This window comes from Anarrhichthys ocellatus, unplaced genomic scaffold (genome assembly GCF_004355925.1).
Source record: "Anarrhichthys ocellatus isolate YVR2014 unplaced genomic scaffold, GSC_Weel_1.0 scaffold3, whole genome shotgun sequence".
NCBI classification, from domain to species: domain Eukaryota; kingdom Metazoa; phylum Chordata; class Actinopteri; order Perciformes; family Anarhichadidae; genus Anarrhichthys; species Anarrhichthys ocellatus.
The window spans coordinates 6,420,109-6,439,466 of NW_022280033.1; the positions used below are offsets into that span (position 1 = coordinate 6,420,109).

The following is a 19,358-nucleotide window of genomic DNA, read 5'->3' on the forward strand; positions in this document are numbered from 1 at the left end:
AAAGACAAGACAAGAGAAACAATTGTATTGCGAAATCAATGCATTTTTATTTTTTTATTTTTAGGATTTTTTATTTTTTTTAAAGACGTCTGAAACATTTGTGGTGGCATCATTGCTGCTATAGCCTCTAAAAGACCTTGAATAACCAAAGTGCTAGAATAGTTACATTTCAATGGCTTCACTCTTGTTAGTAAGAATTGTACATCAAAAAATCTGCTCAGGTGAAAACACATATCAAACAAAATTGACAGTTCAACCATATCAAAGGATCGTCTACCCCCTGATTGACACAGTAGTATAAGGGGATGTGGTACAGCACCCTATCTGACTTCCTTTATAATCCCCCCCCCCCCCCTCCCACCCCAAAAAAAGTCACATGATTTTCATGTCCACAGCATAGACATCAGCATACTGAGCCATTGCATCAGTAGAACACCACACTTGAACTACATGGGCATCTAATGAAAACCAATACAAAGATAATTCCTAATGTAAAGTAAAAATTTTCGACACTGCATATACAGACTCTCAAGCCTAAAGAGATCACACTGTTTCAGAGTTAAACACAATTTATTTAATGCTTAAATCAATGTTTTTCACCATTCAGTGTTTTTGTCATAGAATATGCTATTCAGATCTACAATCAAATAATGTCTTTATGTGTCCTTAATGTGAGTAGGTTTTAAATTAAGGAAATACATCACCAAAAAAAAATCTAAAATGAAATGCCCCCGTTTTCCTTTAATGCCACAGCAGCCGTTAGAAAACCAAATTGACACACTGCAAAAATGATTACAAACAGTCTAACAGTGTACAGAGACTCCTACATCTTATAGCCAATACGCACAATACAGTTATAATTTTACAGCGAGCCAGCCTACTAGCAGTACATTCAGATTACTTCGTTCTTGTAGCAGAAGCTGCCCTCCGGTTTTACACAGACAGACAAGACATCACGCCCTCAAGAAGCTATCAAACTCTTTTTTCATCCTCATCCCAACATGATAAAGGTTTTAATGGTAGTGTTTTTCCACTTTAAAGTATAAAATCGGTGACAAATGTTAGGGCTATATGTGTACACAGATAAAGGGGTTTATTTGTCATTTGAATACAGTGTTTGCAAACTTGTAAAAGTTGTACTTAAAATAATGTGAACAGCATGCATGAAAATATGAGTACTCTGAAAGGCTGCATTTTGTAGGATTAGATCCATTCCCACTTTGGGAATTAATGAAATTAGATTTTCTGGAAATTTCCTTTGTTAAAATCAAACCAGCTTTTTTTTGTTTCATGTACAAACATTATACCTGCTCTAATAGTTAATTATACAAGAACCTGTGAAGTTACACTCAAATCTTTAAAAGTGGAACCGTTTCGATAAGTTTTGAAAGCACTTGAAAAGGTTACTCTCCTCAGTGCGTTCTCAACCACTAGCGTACGCTTTATTAAGAACTTTACACATTGTAATTTTATATACAGAAAACAGCTTTTGTGTTAGTATAAGTTTTAAAAAGGAAGAAAAAAAAAAATCCCAAAACAATTTACATCCTGACAACAATGGTTTTCAAGAAAAAACTATAAGGCGAGTGTTGAAGTTGGATCAGAAGTGTTCCATTAGATTTTTTGTTTGTTTGTGTTTTTGTGTCTACTTCATTCTTTCCACCCACCTCGTGGATTGAGCTCTTGTGCCATCTTTGGTCACAGTTACACCTGTGTGGTCGTCAGTAATGGAGTCTTTTATCGCTTTCACAACAAATGACGCTCCTCAAACAAAGCTCTGACAACACCAGTGGACCGATGGCACGTATCGTTTCACACAAAACAGGAAGCAGAATCATCGTCCACGGGGTCCACCACAGTCAGAAGGCCGGAACCTCTCGGTCCTATCATTGACAGGAAGTGAGTTTCTCATGCTCATGCGTAAGTCAGAAGGGTCAACTCCTCTCACGTGAAAAAACGTTTGTTTGAAGCAGATAGTTGCAGACTGGACCCTGAAGTCGTCACACTGAAGCTCTCTAGCCCTCTGAACTCTTATTCCCAGGAAACATCTGACTCTGTTCCTGTACCTCTGTAACACACAAGATAGTACATCACATATTGGAGCACACTATTTATAGGTTACAATTGCCAGTAGTGATGCTGAATGCCATACATTTCCTAATATCTACAATTGTACATTGTTTTTAAATGAAATATTATCTTATTGTACATATTAAATTCAATTCAAAGGGTGTAACCTTTCTCTCATTTTTTCTACATCTTCCAATCCTTTGAATGACAACATGTTAACAAGACCTGATGGTCCGTGGGTTGGTACAGTTACCAAAGAAACCCTTTTCCAGGTGTCACAGTAGTGCCATATTATTTCTGAGTCAGTTTTGTACAGATGGAATGATTCACTGCAAACACAACACACGGGTGAACAGCAGTAGGGATTAACAGTCTGGCCAGTGGGATAACAAACTCTTTTTGGATTCTACAATGCTGTTGTGAGTTGGGGATTTAGCGGACAAAAACAGGCATGGAGGGTATCAGTGGGGCAATATAATGCTGAGGTGTGTACCGCCCGTCAGCCTGTTCCCTGTTCACACACACTCACTCAGTGAACACGGAGAGCAGAAATGTTGCCAGGGAATAACCAGGCTCAGACATCAGTCAGCCTTTTTCCTTTTGAGTCTGTCGGACAGTGAGACAGAACCACTATCTGGGGAGGGGTAAATTAAAGGGATAGTTTGACATTTGGCTTTGTTAAGATCAATATCGCTCTCAAGTCTGTGATCAGGTACAGAGCTGCTGCCAGGAGGTGATTAGCAAAGCATGAAGACTGGAGGCACAAGGAAACAGCTAGCTTGGCTCTGTCCAAAGTAAAGAAAATACAACTACCAGCATCTCTACAGGTAATTAACGCATTAACTTGATTGGTTAACATCATGGACATATTATAAGTACTGGATACCGGACCTCAAGATAGCGCCTACAAAAGTTTTCTAGCTTCCAGGTTTTACTTCCAGGGGTGTGCGGTCCACTGAATATGCTCAGTAGTGTTTCTCCTGCCGGGCCCCGCACGCAAACTGTTGCTCTGTTACATTGTAATGACGTCACAGATGTTTAAATTGCTTTTCTCGGCTTAAGGAAGGTTTAACAAATTTAAAACCTCATAAAATATTCATAATAGATGCAATACCGCGAGTGGCCACGGGGCAAAATTGGAAGCAACGGCTGAGCGGCGGCTCCGTCACCACAGTGAACAGTGTACCCCTATGTACAGATACATACTGCACATGGATTCATTCACACTATACACACATGCTATGCTGATTGTGTTACGGCACTGTACCTGGTAGAGCACAACCATCCCTATGAGTGTAGCTTTTTGTCCCCTGATCTTCTGTCATCCTTTCGTCTGCTATTCCTTGACCCTTCTCCTTGCTAGAAGACACAAACACACGCAGAAAAATAGTTGAGACGTGGCATTCTTATCATCCGATAGGAGGAAAGCAACCCAACACACAAACCTGGAACACAAAACTGAGACAAAGGAGAAAGCAAAACTCCACACACTGTAGGAAAAGCAATCAGAAACTTGTTAGTAGTAGCTTAATTGTTAGGAATATTATCAGGACACAAACCACACAGCAACCAGATTGATCTGGAGGAAGACAGGTTATATATTATTGTGGAAAGAGTTAGAAACAAAAGAGGCAGATTGTATTTTCACAGCAGAGTCACGGCACTCAGTCATATTGTTGACTAATCGGCTAAACACTTTAAAACACCATTAAAACCACACAGTCAGAAGCAGAGTCAGCATCCACTTTGTAATGCAAACACAATGGACACCACACAGTGTCAAAAGACAACATGCAAGAATGCACTTCAAATGGCTGCATTTACATTTATTTGCCCAGAAGAGAGATCATGAGAACAGTTATCCTGAACCAGTTAATCCAATGTTAATTAAAATTCCACCTGCACCGCTGGAGGAAAACATGATCACATCTAACTGATCCTCTGTTTGACTTTATTGTTCGACTTAAAGTTGCACTCAAACAGCAGTGACACTGTGCTTTTTTAAGAGACAGTATTTCTTTCTCAACCTCTTTAACCCAAATGTCCCTTTTAACAACCCCCCTAAAGAAGCTTTAAAGTTAAGAAAAGTATTTTATTCACATGCGAGACAATTTCCCACAGTACATGTATTCTGTATCTGCTTGTTCCAGCACTTCGGTGAAGCTATATGCAGCTCACATTGAGGGAAATATTGTGAAAAAATATGTTTTTTGTGTCATTTTATCTCAATTTATATCTGATTCATTACATATTTCCAATTGTTCTTTTCTGTTACAGCCCCAGTTTGTGGTTTAGGCGGTTTAAATTGTATTTTTTTAACATTTAGTCTAACTTTTGTATTATCTGTTAACCTTCCACTAGTTATGTTCTCCTAACTCCTCATCCAGCTAACCAATCCAGATTAGAGCGTGAACCCAGGAACACAGTTAAAGGGTATCCTTCATGCCAACCTCTGACCGTCTTCCTGCAGAGGGGGACTGTGCTGAAGGTCTCGGTCCCACCTGTCACCTCCTTGGTTTTCTGGTGTGGGAGTAGAAACCCGCCGAATAACCTTCCTGATTACCTGCCCGTGCAAGAAGGATGTCAACAAAAAGAAAAAGAAAAGATCTGATGGAGTCTGCTTTTATAAAAACAAACTCTCCCTGTGATGGTTTCTTTCAGAGCTGAATGAGAAACGGATTAGTGATATAAGTTATACGTTACTTTTCTACTGACGAGGTTACCATCGTGGTCCATATAGTGTTCCTCGGTCACAGACTCGCCTGGGACATTCTTTGCTTGTTCTCCCTGCAAGCGTTTGTGGTTAGCACATGAATAAAAGCTCAGAAATGGCCGATTCAAACGTGATAAAACAATCCTTCACCATCACCACACCGAAGCATCACCTCAAGAGACAACCTCCGTGTCAGAAAGAAGCTGAGAACTATGTTAGTTTTCAACCAGCCAATCTAAACACCATGAGCTGTGACAGGTTGAATAGTCATGTACACAAACATGACTATCACAACATCTATAAACTATCAGTACAACCAAACAATACCACTACAATGCACACCAGACTGAGCGGTCTAAACCAAACCACACCAAAGCTCAGCCCCGCTTCTGCTCCAGGCTTTCGGGATACCTTTAAAATGAGATGGCGTCTGAAGATTCTGGTGGTTACAGTCTGTTCTTCCTCTGAACCGGAATCTACACTAAGCCGCTGCCGAGGAAGGGTTTATAAGATCATTACACAAACACATGGAGGGAGTCAAGACGAGGAAGCAGCAAGGAAATTAGTTAGTAGAGACTTTTTTGTTGATGTCCTTTATGTACTTCAACTCCACGGTTGGCTGTATGAAAAAAAGAGAAACCTGGAATAAAACAGTGACGTTTTTGTTTCCTCAGCGCAACTCATACCACAGGTTTAGAGGCCTCTCCTGCAATAACAATATAATATAGTGCTTTGGCAGCTACAGATAACTATGTTCGACGCTGTCATAATGATTGTTTAGGGTATTTTCAATTGGTTAATTCTTATTACCTGGACTTTTTTCTCCGATACGAGTGCTCCCTCTTCCTTTCTGCCATTCGATGATCCCGATGAGCGGTCCTGAGGTGAGTGCTTTGAGTTGTTGCCGTTCTGTCGCGACCTCCCTGATTCGCCCCTAGACGAGGAAGTGATGGAGTCACTGGAGTTCTCTTGGCTGTTGGCGAAGAAGCGCAGAGTTAGGATTGTAGCAGGATAGCATGTTTAAGTACTTTATTCACATGCAAGACAATTTCACACGGTATATTTATTCTATATCTGCTTGTTCTATCACGTCGGTGAAGCGATATGCAGCTCACACTGAGTGAAATATTGTGAAAAAATATGTTTTTTGTGACTGAGAAGATGTCTGTAAAAGATGCACAAGTAAAAGCAGTAGATCTCAAATTCAAATTGACAAAAAATTGTTGTCGGGCTGGGAGGGATTCTGTTTGCCTCTAGTTGTTTAATACTTTTACCTTTCCCGCCTGTCGAGCCGGTCTGAGCTGACACTGCGGCCTGGCGTTGGTGGTTCCACATTGACGCTGGATGAATCACTGTGCCAACCTGAAAGTGAACACACTTCTTTTTCTGCCTGTTCAACCTGATCAAGAATCTCCTGAACACTGGCCTCGGTCATCTCTCTGTCCTCCTCCTTCTCCTCTGAGCCTTCTTCTTTCTCCACCTCCTCCAACAGAGAGGCCTCTTCTGTGATTTCTTTGTCTCTGTTTCCCTCCTCTTCTTCCTCACTGGATTCAGACTCACTGGGCTGACGTTCCCCAAGAGCCTCAACCCAGTCCTGAGGGGAGACGGGAGCAACGGCTTGCTCCTGGGCTGCCTGGTCCCCTTCTTTTGTCCCACAAATATCTCTTTCACTGCCACACAACCCTTCTTCATCTTTAAACTGCAGTTGTCCATCTGTGTCATCCTGGTAGACCCTTTCCCCACTGCCCCCATCAACCTTTTGAACCTCAGCGGTTTCATTTATACCCTCTTTGACAGCCTCTGCCTCTATTGTGGTACAACCTTTTTCCACTTCATGCCCAGTTTCTATAATATTATGCTGCTCCTCTGACAGATTCTGCGCCTCCACCTCGCAGGCTGCCCCCTTATTCCCATCATTCATCACATCTTTCTCTTCCTCTGCAAAACCCTCCTTCTGTTCCTTCAAAATGTTATTCTCCTCTGCCAGTGTAGACCTATCTTTTGTTATCATCTCACATTTTCTTTCCACATTTTTAATCAAGTCCTGCTCTACCCACTTTTCCACAAATCCATTTCCCTTCGCTAATTCTGCTGCAACCATCTCAACAACCTTCTCCATTTCCTCTGTCACTTCCTTTTCACAACGTTTAAAACATAAATCCTCCTGGGATACATCGGGGGAACTCATCTGCACTCCGCCATCTCCCATTTGTGCTCTGCCGGGCGATGAAGGGGTTATTGATGATACTGATGAGAATGAAGGGGAAGATGTGGAGTAAGCCATGTCGATGTCTAACTCACACATCGCAGGGAGGGAGTGTGACTTGGGCTTGTGGCTAAGCTCCATTTCTTGAAAAGACCTGTCCTCCTCCTCGCTCAAAAGCAGCTGGTCGTTCAGAGCGATGTGGGGCTTTATGATCTTGGGAGGAACAGGATCAGGGAGTACAAAGACTGGGACAGACAGGGCCAGCTCACAGGGTCTGGGGGGGCTCCTAGGGGGGCTGTCCGGCTCTCTGCTACCTGGCTCTATCTCCGGGCTCCAGGGCAGGGGCTGAGGCTGGGAGTCAGCCAGCAAAGGGGTGTCTGGTTCTGGGTAATGGTGGTGCTGGTCGTGGGCAAGGGAAGGGTTGGGGGTGACGGGGAGTTCGGGCTCCAAGAAGTTGGTGTTAGAGTGCAGTGCGGCGGGGGACTGCAGCTCCGCTAGAATGCTCTGATAATCTGTAGGTGACAGGATGACAAATGTAGAGACATACACACACCGAAGCATATCACAAAGGAAACACAACACACCGAGAAACACACACACACACCCTAACACACACACACCGTATGACATGGACGATGGCACAGAGGCTGAAGTGTGAAGCATGTATCCAGACAACCACTAGCTGAGATGGTGATATGTCAGAAGCTATGGCAGTATGACAAACTATTATCAAACATACCCAGTAAAATGTAATAAATATATACAATACATTGTAATGTATATGTTTGAAAATGCTAATATTTAACACAAATTCAAATAACATTTAAGATATATAAAGAAATATATTCAAATTGACAGTAATCATAAAAGCAATGTCATGTTTATGAATAGTTGATTTTCAGATGTGGTGAGGTAAGACATTGAAAGTGGGAGACATTAGTCACGTAAGGCCTTATTAATCATGTAGTGTGGGATGTGATGAGTGTAAGATATTAATATTTGCCAGGGTGTTCTGTTACATCCTCACATGAGACAGTTGACAGATGAGAGATGTGAAAAGGAAGAGGTAAGAAGAAGGAACAAGATAAAGCATGCTAAAACAATATTTCCGCTGTGGAAGGGTCAATGGGAGTTTGAGGGGGAGGTGGGGAGATGGCCGTCACAAAACTACACTGGCAAGCAGGACAGGGAGACAAGTAGCGGAGAGGAGGGGAGGAAGGAGTGGGGCTTGGACAACGGGACCCAGAGGTAGAGACGAGAGGGAGAGTAGACAAGGAGAGAGGGGAGACAGGGCGAAAGGAGGAGGCCAGCTGGGTTACTAGAGACCCTTTACTTGGAGACGCGGTGACAGAAGGTGAGGCAAAGCCCAAGGGTGAGGAGGAGATGGCAGGAACAGGTGTGATGAGGGTGAGGTTGGCGGGTGTGGTTGCTGTTATAGAGGGTGCAGTAGTATGACAGGAGATGTCAGAGGTAGATCCGGATAATGTGAGAGAGAAGGCGTTTGGTTCAGCAACTGAAGGGTTTGGAGCCGGCGTGGTGAGTGAGGGGGAGGTTGGGACGGACGTGGGAGAGCATGGAACTGAAGAAGTAATGGGTGAGTTAGCAGCAGGTGAGGGAGATAAAGGTGAGGTGATGAGGGGGATTGGGGAGGACGGGCGGGGCGAGAAAGGGAAGGCAGGGGACTTACGGGGGTAAGTAGGGAGGCACTGAGAGATGAGGCATGGGGGAGGAGAGGAGAGGAAGTTGAACTTTGGTGGTTTGAATAGCGCCGGAGGTGCCAAGTCTTTGAGGGAAATGGAGGACTCGTAACTCAGAGAGCGACGTGGGGAAAAAGGGTGGTAGTGAAGTGCTGCAGTGGATGTAAGGGGAGTGGGTGGGGGGGGTGGGGGCGGCGATGGACAGAAGGGGCTGCGCGTCTGCAGGATGAAGGCAGCTTGAGTGCTTCTGGGGGTTAAGGGGATAATCACACAAACTAAAAGGAAAGGAATAAGGCAGGATGTATGCAGAAGAGACAAAAAGAGACAAAAAGTGAATTGGAGGAAGAGGGAAGAAGAACACGTAAAAGATTGTTTAATGTGAAACATGCTTGCACAAGAAGACAATGAATGGTGTAATTCAAGGGTGTGTGGAGGAGGAGGCATATGAGGGATGGATAAGGGCAGGGCAGCACATGACTCTTAATTTGTTAAGAGCTGTTATGTGCTGTTATCAGCAGTAGATGCTGCTGTGGGTAGGTGACGGGGAGGAAGAGGAAGAGGAAGAGGAGGCAGTCTGGAGAGATTCTCTCATCTATCCAAGGAAGGCTCAGAGGAACTGGAGGAGAACTAGGAGAACTAAACTAAAGCAACAGAGAAAAGCAAACTCTACAGGGTTATATAATTTCTACTTAAGTCAGACGTAGTTGAAAAAAACATTTAAAGTAGTACGTAGTATGCAGCATGCACTTAGAATGAGATTTTAACAGTGGATATTGCTCATTTGTGACAACTGGAAACACAATTGTGATTTGAGGAGCATTCACCCTGAGCAAGACCTGATGGTGATTAATTCAACAGAAGCCAATTCAAATAAGTGCAAGTGTTAAAGAGCTATTAAAAGCATGGCTAGAAATTCAAATTCAAATTCAAAGTAGAATACCATAATAATTTCTATGGCAAGTAAAGTGAAAGCATGGCAATCAGGAATGCTTTTGGGGAACATTTGGAGCCAGTTGGCCAAACAAAATCCAAATCTGACTATTAATCAGCTTCCCTAGAGATTTGAACCAGAACTATAAATACGTCATCCATGCATTGGCACAACCAAAACAAGGTAGCAGGGAGAGGTAAGAGGTCAGCTAGACGGAGCTAAACTTTACCATCAGCCTGATCCCGGAAAACAGCGTTATCATCGGCAAAACATCTCGTGCCTGAAATGTTACCATAGTCAAATATTGGGCCCTCCAGTAAAGTCACAATATCCATCCGATTGACTTTGGTCAGCACTGACGTTAAGGCATCCGCTGCGGAAAAAAAAAGACAAGAAAGGTATTGAGTCACCTGAAAAAACAATGAAGCAATGTTTGTAATTATGTGCAAAACTGCTTAGTCCAATGCAGCAATAAGGTTGTTCCAAAATGTAAGCATCTTGCCCGGGTTGATGCTTAAGGGGGTCTGAACAGATGACAGGTTTGAGATGAAAATATAGACAGAAAGACAGACAGTGAAGGTACTCTGACTAAGATGGACTACACAGATGCTTTTGAAAAAATAAAAACTGTTTTAGTGAACTAGCATTAGAAGTTTGTCTTCTCAAGGTGATTCACTTTTAATCCATAAATCAAGAGAAGAAAGACTGAAGAGAGCGAGAAAGAGAAACAGAAACGTTTTTTCAATTTAAAAAATAGTCTTACTTGTGGCGTTTCTTCCTTCCCGACTGACCCATTTCTTAAGTAGCATGAAGCTCTGGGCTGTCAGAGAGTTGGGGTTCTCTAGCCTGACGTGGTTGATCTCATCCACTGTGAAGTTCATCTCCCGAGCCATCTCTGTGACGAGACAAAGATAGTAACTCAGAAATATTTAAACTTTAATGTACATTTTATTTATATTGAAAACACTCAGACTTGCAGAAGGTGGCTTAGATAGCCAGCATACTGTATATATTCTTTGTAAGTTACTCTGTTAGCCTGAAGATGGCAGTAAATAACAGGGTTTGAGACTAGAGAAAGAAGGTAGAAAAAAAAGATGCAATGCAGAATGTTTGTCACCTGTCCAACTGAGTCCCAGGTGATCTGCCACGATAGCCATGCGCAAGTCTGTTCGCTCACAGGGACTCTGGGGACCTGAGAAGATAGAGGACAATGACTCATCAATAAGATTCACATTCTTCTCTCCCTATACACTTATGTTAGAGAGAAATAAACATGTACATAATTTTCCTTTTCTGGCCACTTGTTCATCAGAATTACCATAAAATAAGGTTGTGTTCAAAATAATTATATTAAAATGGGTTAGCATATTAGTGTTATATAGCTGTAATATAGGTTCAATTATTTCCCCAGGATGGCAAGAAAAGGATATTTCACACTAGAGACATTATGGGCAACTTAAATATGTTCATAGAGTAAGTGGTGCTATGTCACTGTGGTATGTATCCTCTAAGCAGGCAGTAACTGTCATGAGAATCACACAAAACAAAGCATAACATGACTCAACAACAGACTCATTGCTTTACAAATCTAGGGTGAAAAGATCTATGTTAGAATCTAAAATGTCAACATGCGAAGACGCTTTTGTGTGTTCTTTGCCAACACTAGTCAGCTTAAATGACAATTGATAGTATGAGAAATTCTGTAAGAACAAACTACAACAATAATTTGGTAGGCACCCCGCACAGACAGACAGACAGACAGACAGACCAGGGAGTCAAAAAGGGACTGGTTGTGCCAGTGGACCAGTCACTACTACTGGCATGCTCAATCTACTTTACGGAGGTTTAAAATGGTTGAAAGAGGGGAATAGAGAAAAGAGAATCTTGCAACAAGGACAATACAGTACACAGTACATCAATGACAAAAAATAAATATAAATGACAGCTACTGTTCTGAAGAGAATATGTAAACACGCCACAGGCATTCCAGTCAATCCATTAAACGATCACAACGATGTCATGCAACTAAAAGTGAAATATATAAATATATAGATGTATTTTAAACATAGTGTGAAAGTTTTACAAACTAGGCTTGATCTCCGCGATGGGAGGCGTTCGAGACCCTGTGAGTCCCTGACTGCCCTCCTTCCCACCAGTCCGCCTACTCCTCCTGCTCCTCTCACTGCCGGAGGCCCTGTCCGTCGTCGCCACCTTTGCCCTTACGGACGCGGCCCCGGCCTCAGCCCTCGAACCTCTACCAGACCTGGATGAGCGGGAGGGCTGGGAGGGCTGGGAGGGCTGGGAAGGCTGGGAGGCGTCCGACAGAGAGGTGCTCCGGGAGGTGCTGTCTTCCTCCGACTGCTCTGTCTGCGTCTTTTTCTCCTCGTCTGACAGGCGGTCCACCAACTTTAGCGTCTCCCCGCTAATGCCTTTAAAGTATTCGATTGTGCGCTTACAAACCTCACTAGGGTTCTCCTGTCTGTCCTGTCTACATGCTCCCTCACTTTTTACATTACTGACCTGATGTCTATCCTTCAATGGTAGCCTTGTGGGCAACTGTATGGCTGCTCTCCCTGTGTCCAATGCCCTCGTTGGCTGTGAGGTAACCCGAACTGAAATAAGTGAACTAGCTGTGGCAGCAGGGCTGCTCTTTTTAACATCCTTGATTGGTATTCTAGACCTGGGTTCTACTTTGGCTATGGCTGGCTTTCGTCTCTTCCTGACCTCAACCTTCACTGGTTGTTTGGGCTTCTGTTTGCCTATGGCTGTTCCCTGCGTGTGAAACGACCAACCTGATGCTTTAACTGGAAGCCTTGACTTGGGCTGCTTCACTTCACTTTCTTTTACAGTTTCACTTTTCTGCTCCTGCACTTGACTGCTGCTGTGTACTTCCACTCTCTCTTCTACGTCCCTACAGCACAGTGTTTCTATCCTGCTAGCTTTTTGAAGAGTGGGCTCAGAGGAGGACTGCAAGTTAAACACCACACTACCACATTGAATGTAGTTGGCCTGAACACTGGAGGACTCAAGGTTATTGTTGTTGTTGCAGTTTTCAGAAGGGAAATCTCTTCTCTCTAAATTGGGCTCAGTGTGTCTGCTAGACTGGCTCTCTGTACACTGACCCTCTATACTGATGTATTCTGGCACCATCTGACCCTCTGACATCTCAGCTTTACAATCGGTGAGATCCCCTGAGTCTTTTTTCACAGTTATAGAGGCAGCTATGCCCATCTTAATAGGAGTGCGTAATTTGGGATCAACCTTAGATGCTGTGATTGTGCATGAGGAGGCGGTCTCAGCTATGGCTTCACAGGTGGGGGCATCAGTACCGGTATAGCCAGTGTCACTGCCAGGCTGTGCAGTGCTGCATTTTGCTGTTGTTGTTGTTGTTGCTGCTGGTGTTGTGCTGCTGTCTGTGATAGTATCTATATCTACTGTGGCCCTCTCCCCTGACTGAGAGGAAATTACCCCCAGGATCTTGCCCCCTCTCCCTTTTTCCCCTGTTTTAGGGTCAGAGGAATGCTCACCAATCTGGAAAAACTGAAGCCTCTCTTCAACAAAGTCCCGCTTGCTCATGTCAATAGCACCACTGCGGGTCATCTCAAACATCTTCCCTTCGTGGAACGGGAAGGGGTTAGGCTCACTAGTCGGTGTGCTCTCATCAGTCGGTGTTCGAGCAGGGGTTGTGTCAGGTGTTGTAGCCTGTGATTTGTCATCCACCGACAAACCAAAGGGCTTGGGGTCCTCATCTTTTGTTTTGGACTCAAAAACTCCATCATTATCACCCCCTTTGGTTGACCAGGGGTCAAAGTCCAGGCCTTTGGTGGCAACAGTTTTAAAGGTTGAATTCAGCTCCTCTTCAAGTTGGTAGCCAAAGTAGTTTTCTGCTAAGGTCTGCCTTTCTGGATGTCTTCCTTCAAGGGTATAATCTTTCTCATCTCCACTGGCTGAGGATGTGTTGGTTTTAGTCTTTCCATTATCCCCCCCTTCCTCACATTTCTCTTCCTCTATCACTTCAAGCTTGGATTGAGTAAATGAGCGGTCGGTTGTTTTCCCATCATTGGACAGACTACATGTTTTAGGGTCCTCGCTCAGTCCGTCATCCTCATCCTGAAGGTCATACCCATCTAAAGAGTCGACTTCAGTAGCATCTGTGTCATGGGAGAACTCAGCAGTGCTTGCTATGGAGCAGTCAGTGATTGACTGGTCATTGCCATTTTGGTCAAAGTCAGCATCCTCCTCCTTTACAACACCATTGATCTCAGACTCCCTATCATTTCTGTTTTTCTGTGATTTTGTGGGCTGTTTCTCTCCCTCTTCCTTCATCTTGAAAGTGTACTTTTTGACAGGTATGGGATGGAAGACAGACTCATCATCACTGGAGTCGCTGTTATCAGCTCCAGGGGGAATAGGGGATGGAGGCTGGACCCTGATGATAGGCTCGGCTAAGAGGTGCCTATCATGCTCCTCTTGCAGGTTCACCTCTATCATGTCGGTCTCTGCCTCAGAAGAAGCACAAGAACCCCTTTTCTCAGGGTCAGACTGCTCTGCCTCTAAAGGAGGAGGAGGTGGAAACTCTATGTAAGCCACTCTTTTACCCCTTGACTTCTGTCTCTCTGTATCCTGTTTTCTACTGTGATTTTCTGAAGCTGGCTTTGATTTTTCCTTCGAGGGTCCCTTGTAGATGAAGGTCTTCCCTTCCTCCTCCTCAGACTCCTCTGGGATAGGGCTTGGCATGCCAGGCATGAAGCCTATCACAGAGTCTGGTGTTCTTGAGGCCAGACTCACGTCCTCTGAGCTGGGAGTCTCGGGGATAACAGGACTTTTACCAGAGCTGTCCAAGAAAGTTATTTGTTCTAGAGGGTCATCTTCTGGACTTCCTTGAGGAGATAGAGACTGCTTTTGCTTGACAGTGTAAAATCCACCCCTAGTCTCATGCACTGTCCTACTCTCATGGCTTACTATCTTTTTGTATGTTCCCAGCTGCCCCGAGGCAGTTTCTTTTTCATACTGCTTTCCTACTTGGATGCTAACATACACAGGTAAGGGTTTAATATCTTTGAAACCCTCTGTGACAACTGCAAGAGTTAAGTCATCCAAATAATCTACTTGGTCACTATCAACACCGTTGCACACAACATTCGACAGGCTACCGTCTGATGAGTCTGTTGATTTTCCTAGTGATGATCCACGAGTAGACTTGTTGGAGTCAGAGCTACTGTGTAACCGATTTCTAGCTAAAGTAGGTATATGAGACCCTGCCCTCTCATGGGGTTCAACAGGGGCTTCTGATTTTAAAATGGTGGATTTGGGATTTTCGGAGAAATTAGATGGCTTTCTTATAGGAATTTGTGATTCCGAGTTTTTTTTTAGACTATCATTGCTATTTGGACTTTCTTGGACAACGAATTCTGTGTAGATTATTTTCTTGGTGGTTTCTTGTCTTTGCGAATCACTATTATTGCCATCTTTTATAGAATCATGGATAGAAGACTGAGATAATTTGGGAGATTGGGGTTTATAGTTCCCGTAGTCTTGGCTCTCCCATGTTTTGAATACCTTTTTTTCTTCCTGATCTTTTCCACTGGTCTCATGCTTGGGTGAGAACTTGTTTGATTCACTATCTAGACGTCTTCTATGTATTCCCGGACTGTCTGGTGTTTTTGGAATGTTTGGACCAGCGAACACTTGATACACAGGTAGCTTACTTTCCTGGAGTTTCCTGATAGGAGGATTTGAATTTTGGCCACTCTGAGGACCCCTATCTTGCCTTTGAGCCTCTTGTTCAAACTTTAGCCTCACTGCACTGACTTTGGAGGAAGACATTTGAAAAGGTTTAGGGTTTTCACCTGTGCTCCCCTGTGATTTAGTATCTCCTTGTTGTCTTGGGTCTGATTCGCTGTACTGCAGCAATACTCTCCTCTCTGGACTGCTGGGCAAACTGGCACATTTCCTGTCACTGGAGCTGAACCTGTCTCTAAGCCTTTCTCTACTCCACTCTTCCCCACTACCTCCATTCCTATAAGCTGACCTTTCTGGACTGCTGTGTGTAGAACTGGGCCCGGATCGTGATTCTCTGAAGTCTGGTCTTCGAGATTTCTTTTCTGGAGACGAGAGCTCATCATTGAGCTGTTCTGTTTTATCACGAAAGAATTGAGATACCTCACTGAGTTTTTCCTCTGCCTCCTTTACAGTCCTGTCCACTCTGTCCTCATACATAAGCTGTTCTCTCTCCTTACTCTGTGTGTCATCTGACACACGCATCCAAACTGATTGTTTTGGGCTACCAGGCTCAGACGAATACTGCAAAAGTGTCAGTTTGTCAAAGTTATCATCAACATTGGCCATTCTGCCAGATTTGTCAAACACATTTCTCGACGATCTAAAGACATACTCTGTCCTTGGTCCAACTGATCTACCCTCACTGTGACTGCTTCTGTCTGGTGAGTGGAAGCGAGACCTATCTCTCAGATATTCTTCTGTGTCAGAATGAGACTGGTCAAATTTCTCAGAGAGTAGCATTTTCTCCGCAAAATTATAAGATTCTCCCCTAAGCTCTGATGCTTCATCATCATTGTACTCTACAGATTGCTGGCTAAGTAGCTTCAGTGTTTTGTAAGAGTCATCTGCCATGAGCTGGGCTGAACTAGGGCGACTGTCTTCCTCTTGTGACATGGGTGTGTTCACTCTGGGGGAGTCAAGGTACACTGGAAGTGATTCCTCAGGCTCATCCTCTTCCTGTCTAGTCCCTGGGTAGTAATACATTTCCTTCTCTGCATGGTTTTTTGTCTCTCTGATGATGACCTCTGTTGGTTCTGTTTTATTGCCTTTTTCAATGTGAACCTCAATTATTCTTTCAACCTTAGGTTTGGAGTTGATGTCCTCGAGGACTCTTTGTGATGCTTCCTCATTGCCAGACTTGTGTTCAAACAGTCCAGCCAGCTCTCTAGAAGGGTCTTTGCCTGACTGAAAAGCCTTCATTATATCATGCACAGACATAGTTTCCTCACACCTCTCCGATGATGCTTCTTTGCCAGGTGGTTTGTGGTACACCATCCTTGTGGTGGTAGTGATGTGAGTCTCCTCCTTTACCCTCATCCCTTTTCCCATTGGATCCTCATCAGGGCTGACCTTTATTGAATAGCATTTATTCTGATCTGGAGTTGATGTAGCTTGATGCCCTTTAGAATCTGAATCAATGTATCTGACAGGATGTGCATCCTCCATTGCAGGTTGGTTGTTATCCTCTGGGGGCTCATAGCTCCTGATGACATGAACAACCTCAGTCCTAGTTTCAGTGATTACTGGGGGAACTGGGATATCCTGAAAAAGGGCCTTGGGGCCCATGCCCTCAGCACTCTGAGGAGCAGAGGGTGTCCTTTCACTCCGGGTCTCAAATCCACTGTCTGAGAGGGGGCTTTTATCCTGTTCATGTGAGATATCATCAGGGGAGTCGAGCACAGTGTCTGCACCAAAAAGCGCATCTGCTACTTTACTGATCTCTCTGTCTGAAGCTGATGAGCGCATGTTTGTTGGAGGCATTTTGAGCTTATGCTCCTGAACTGCTATTGTGGGTTTAAGGACACGTTTCTGCTTCTCCTTGCCCTCTCCTTCTCTCTTTCCCTCATCTGCTTTATGTTTTGTGTCATGCATTTTGGAGAAAGAGCTGCTCCCAACATCATTGGCCAGGTAGTCAACCACTTTGGAGAGATTGAAATCTCTATCTGGTATTGTTTTTGATTTTGCTTGAGGAACCACAGTCTCATATCTTGGTGGATAGCTCCAGTTGCTTGGTGGTTGTTCGACTTGTACTTTTGAAAAGTGTATGTCATCCAAAGAACCTCTTGCAAGGGAAACCCTACCATCCTTCCCAGCGCCTTTGGTAAGGATTTCGCTCACTTTTACCAAATCTTGTTTTACTTTCTCCACAATTCTATATGGCTCCTCATCCTCTATCCTAGCCTCTTTTGAAGAATCAGACTGAAATCCTTTATTGGCTGTGGAATTTGGGTCCGTCTGCAAAATGGCTGACATTCGTATCAAGTCCTCTTTCATTTCGGCTACATCTTTCAGAATCTCTTGGCTGGAAGAAAGTGGTGATGTGGTGTTTGATTTGAGGCCAGCAGAAAAATGAGGCCCTTTGATTGGGGAGAGAGTTCTGGCAAAGGAAGACTGCATCTGAGCATTCACCTCAACGGGCACCGCCTTCCGCGGGGACAAAAGGGCAGCAGCTGGCTTGGATACCTCAGGTAACTTTTTAAATTGGGGCTCAGGCAGCACATTAATAACAGAGTACACCGGAACAGTCATTGTACTGGATGTTACAGCAGTGGTGGTGTTAGGAGGGGATCTCAGAGAGGCATAAAGGGAATTAGAAGCTGATGATCTAATGGACTGATATGAGGAGGATGCTGAAGAGGACAAGGACTTCAAGGTGCCATAGCCTGCAGAACAAGAATTGAATGTTTTTTCAACCTCATCAAAAGCTGCATTGACACTTGTAGTCGCAGCGTTGGTGGTTGCTTGTATTCTCTCTTGAAGACTGTTTGCGAGAAGAGATGTTGGGGATGAAGAGCGGTACTGTGTAGGTGACACAGTTCCATTGATCAGAGCTGCAGCACTTGGTGGGGTGTTTGATTTAAGTGGTGACGAAAGTGAGGAGAACAGGTTTCTTGCAGGGCCAGTGACGTCTGAGGCAAAGGAACGCACAGAGGAGAGACCAGGGACTGTTTTTATGGGTGAGGAGGAAGATCCTGTGCCACAAGAGCTCCCCATTATGGTCTTGTATGGCAGGGGTGAACTGAACATACTCAGAGAAGATTTGGGAGAGGTTGGAGGGGTCATGCTTATCGATGTTCTCTCAAGAAGAGGGCTTCCTCCTCCAGAGACAGTTATGGGGGAGGTCCTAGCAGACAATGCTGCCAGTCCTTTCATGGATATCGTATCTGGGGTGCTTCTACCTGGTGAGGGCAGGTGACTGGGGCTGACCTGCACTGGGTACTGGGCTTGCTGGACTACAGTTTTTATAGGAGAGGAGAGGGTTCTGTAAGATCGGATGGGAGAGGCCATGTCACTAACTGACTTTACGGAAGAGGCAGGTGATCCCGGGATGTTGGTCTTGATGGGGGAGGCAGAGTTGATGGACCAGACAGACTTTAATGGAGAGGCAGAGGGCGTGTTGGATGACGAACTGGAGAGGGAGCCAAACCCAGACTTGGCTTGGCCAGGGACGGCGACAGGAACAGGCGACCACGCCTGATAAGATCTCGTTGAAAAGACAGGTTTGTGAGGGTAGCTAGAAGGCTGTGTTCTCGGCGAGCTCCGATCAGTTGTTTCTTCAACAATAATTTAAATCAAAAGCAATAAAAAAGTAAACATAAAATGTAAAGAAAAAATAAGTTGAAATAAATCATAAAAACCAGAAAGAGAAATTTGAGTCAGTCAGAAACAGCATATTCACATCAGCAAGACAAAGGTTTACACAGGAATTGTAAGAAAGGCCCCTAGTTAAAAACCCAGGATGACATGGCAAATGATGGTCTAAAATCATTGACTAGTGGCAAGATACACCCGATAAAGAACAGAGCATGTATTGGAACAAGATGTTTGACATGTGGTAGACTTGACAAAAATGACATGATAACTAAAAATCACAATTCCATTGACTTTTGATGTGCTTAATCTATTTACCTCGTTGCAACAGTGCCTTTTACTGTACATGTTTGATTGACATGTGTTCAT

The 19,358-nt window shown here is 44.1% G+C and overlaps 1 protein-coding gene across 7 annotated transcripts in view; it reads right to left on the bottom strand.

Moving 5' to 3' along the window:
• Positions 1-25: 25 nt before the first annotated feature.
• Positions 26-19,358, bottom strand: part of LOC116379371 (ankyrin-3) — an 86,354-nt gene continuing 67,021 nt past the window's right edge. For 2 of the 7 annotated variants that reach the window (XM_031841356.1, XM_031841348.1), the window contains exons 18-26: positions 11,705-18,952; positions 10,735-10,809; positions 10,381-10,512; positions 9,847-9,990; positions 6,058-7,501; positions 5,594-5,756; positions 5,195-5,272; positions 4,774-4,857; positions 3,437-4,633 (exon numbers count right to left, since the gene is read on the bottom strand). In XM_031841356.1, coding sequence (XP_031697216.1) covers positions 4,511-4,633; positions 4,774-4,857; positions 5,195-5,272; positions 5,594-5,756; positions 6,058-7,501; positions 9,847-9,990; positions 10,381-10,512; positions 10,735-10,809; positions 11,705-18,952 — 9,491 coding nt within the window. In that variant the 3' untranslated portion in view covers positions 3,437-4,510. The other 5 variants (XM_031841325.1, XM_031841340.1, XM_031841333.1 and 2 more) reach the window with 5 other exon arrangements.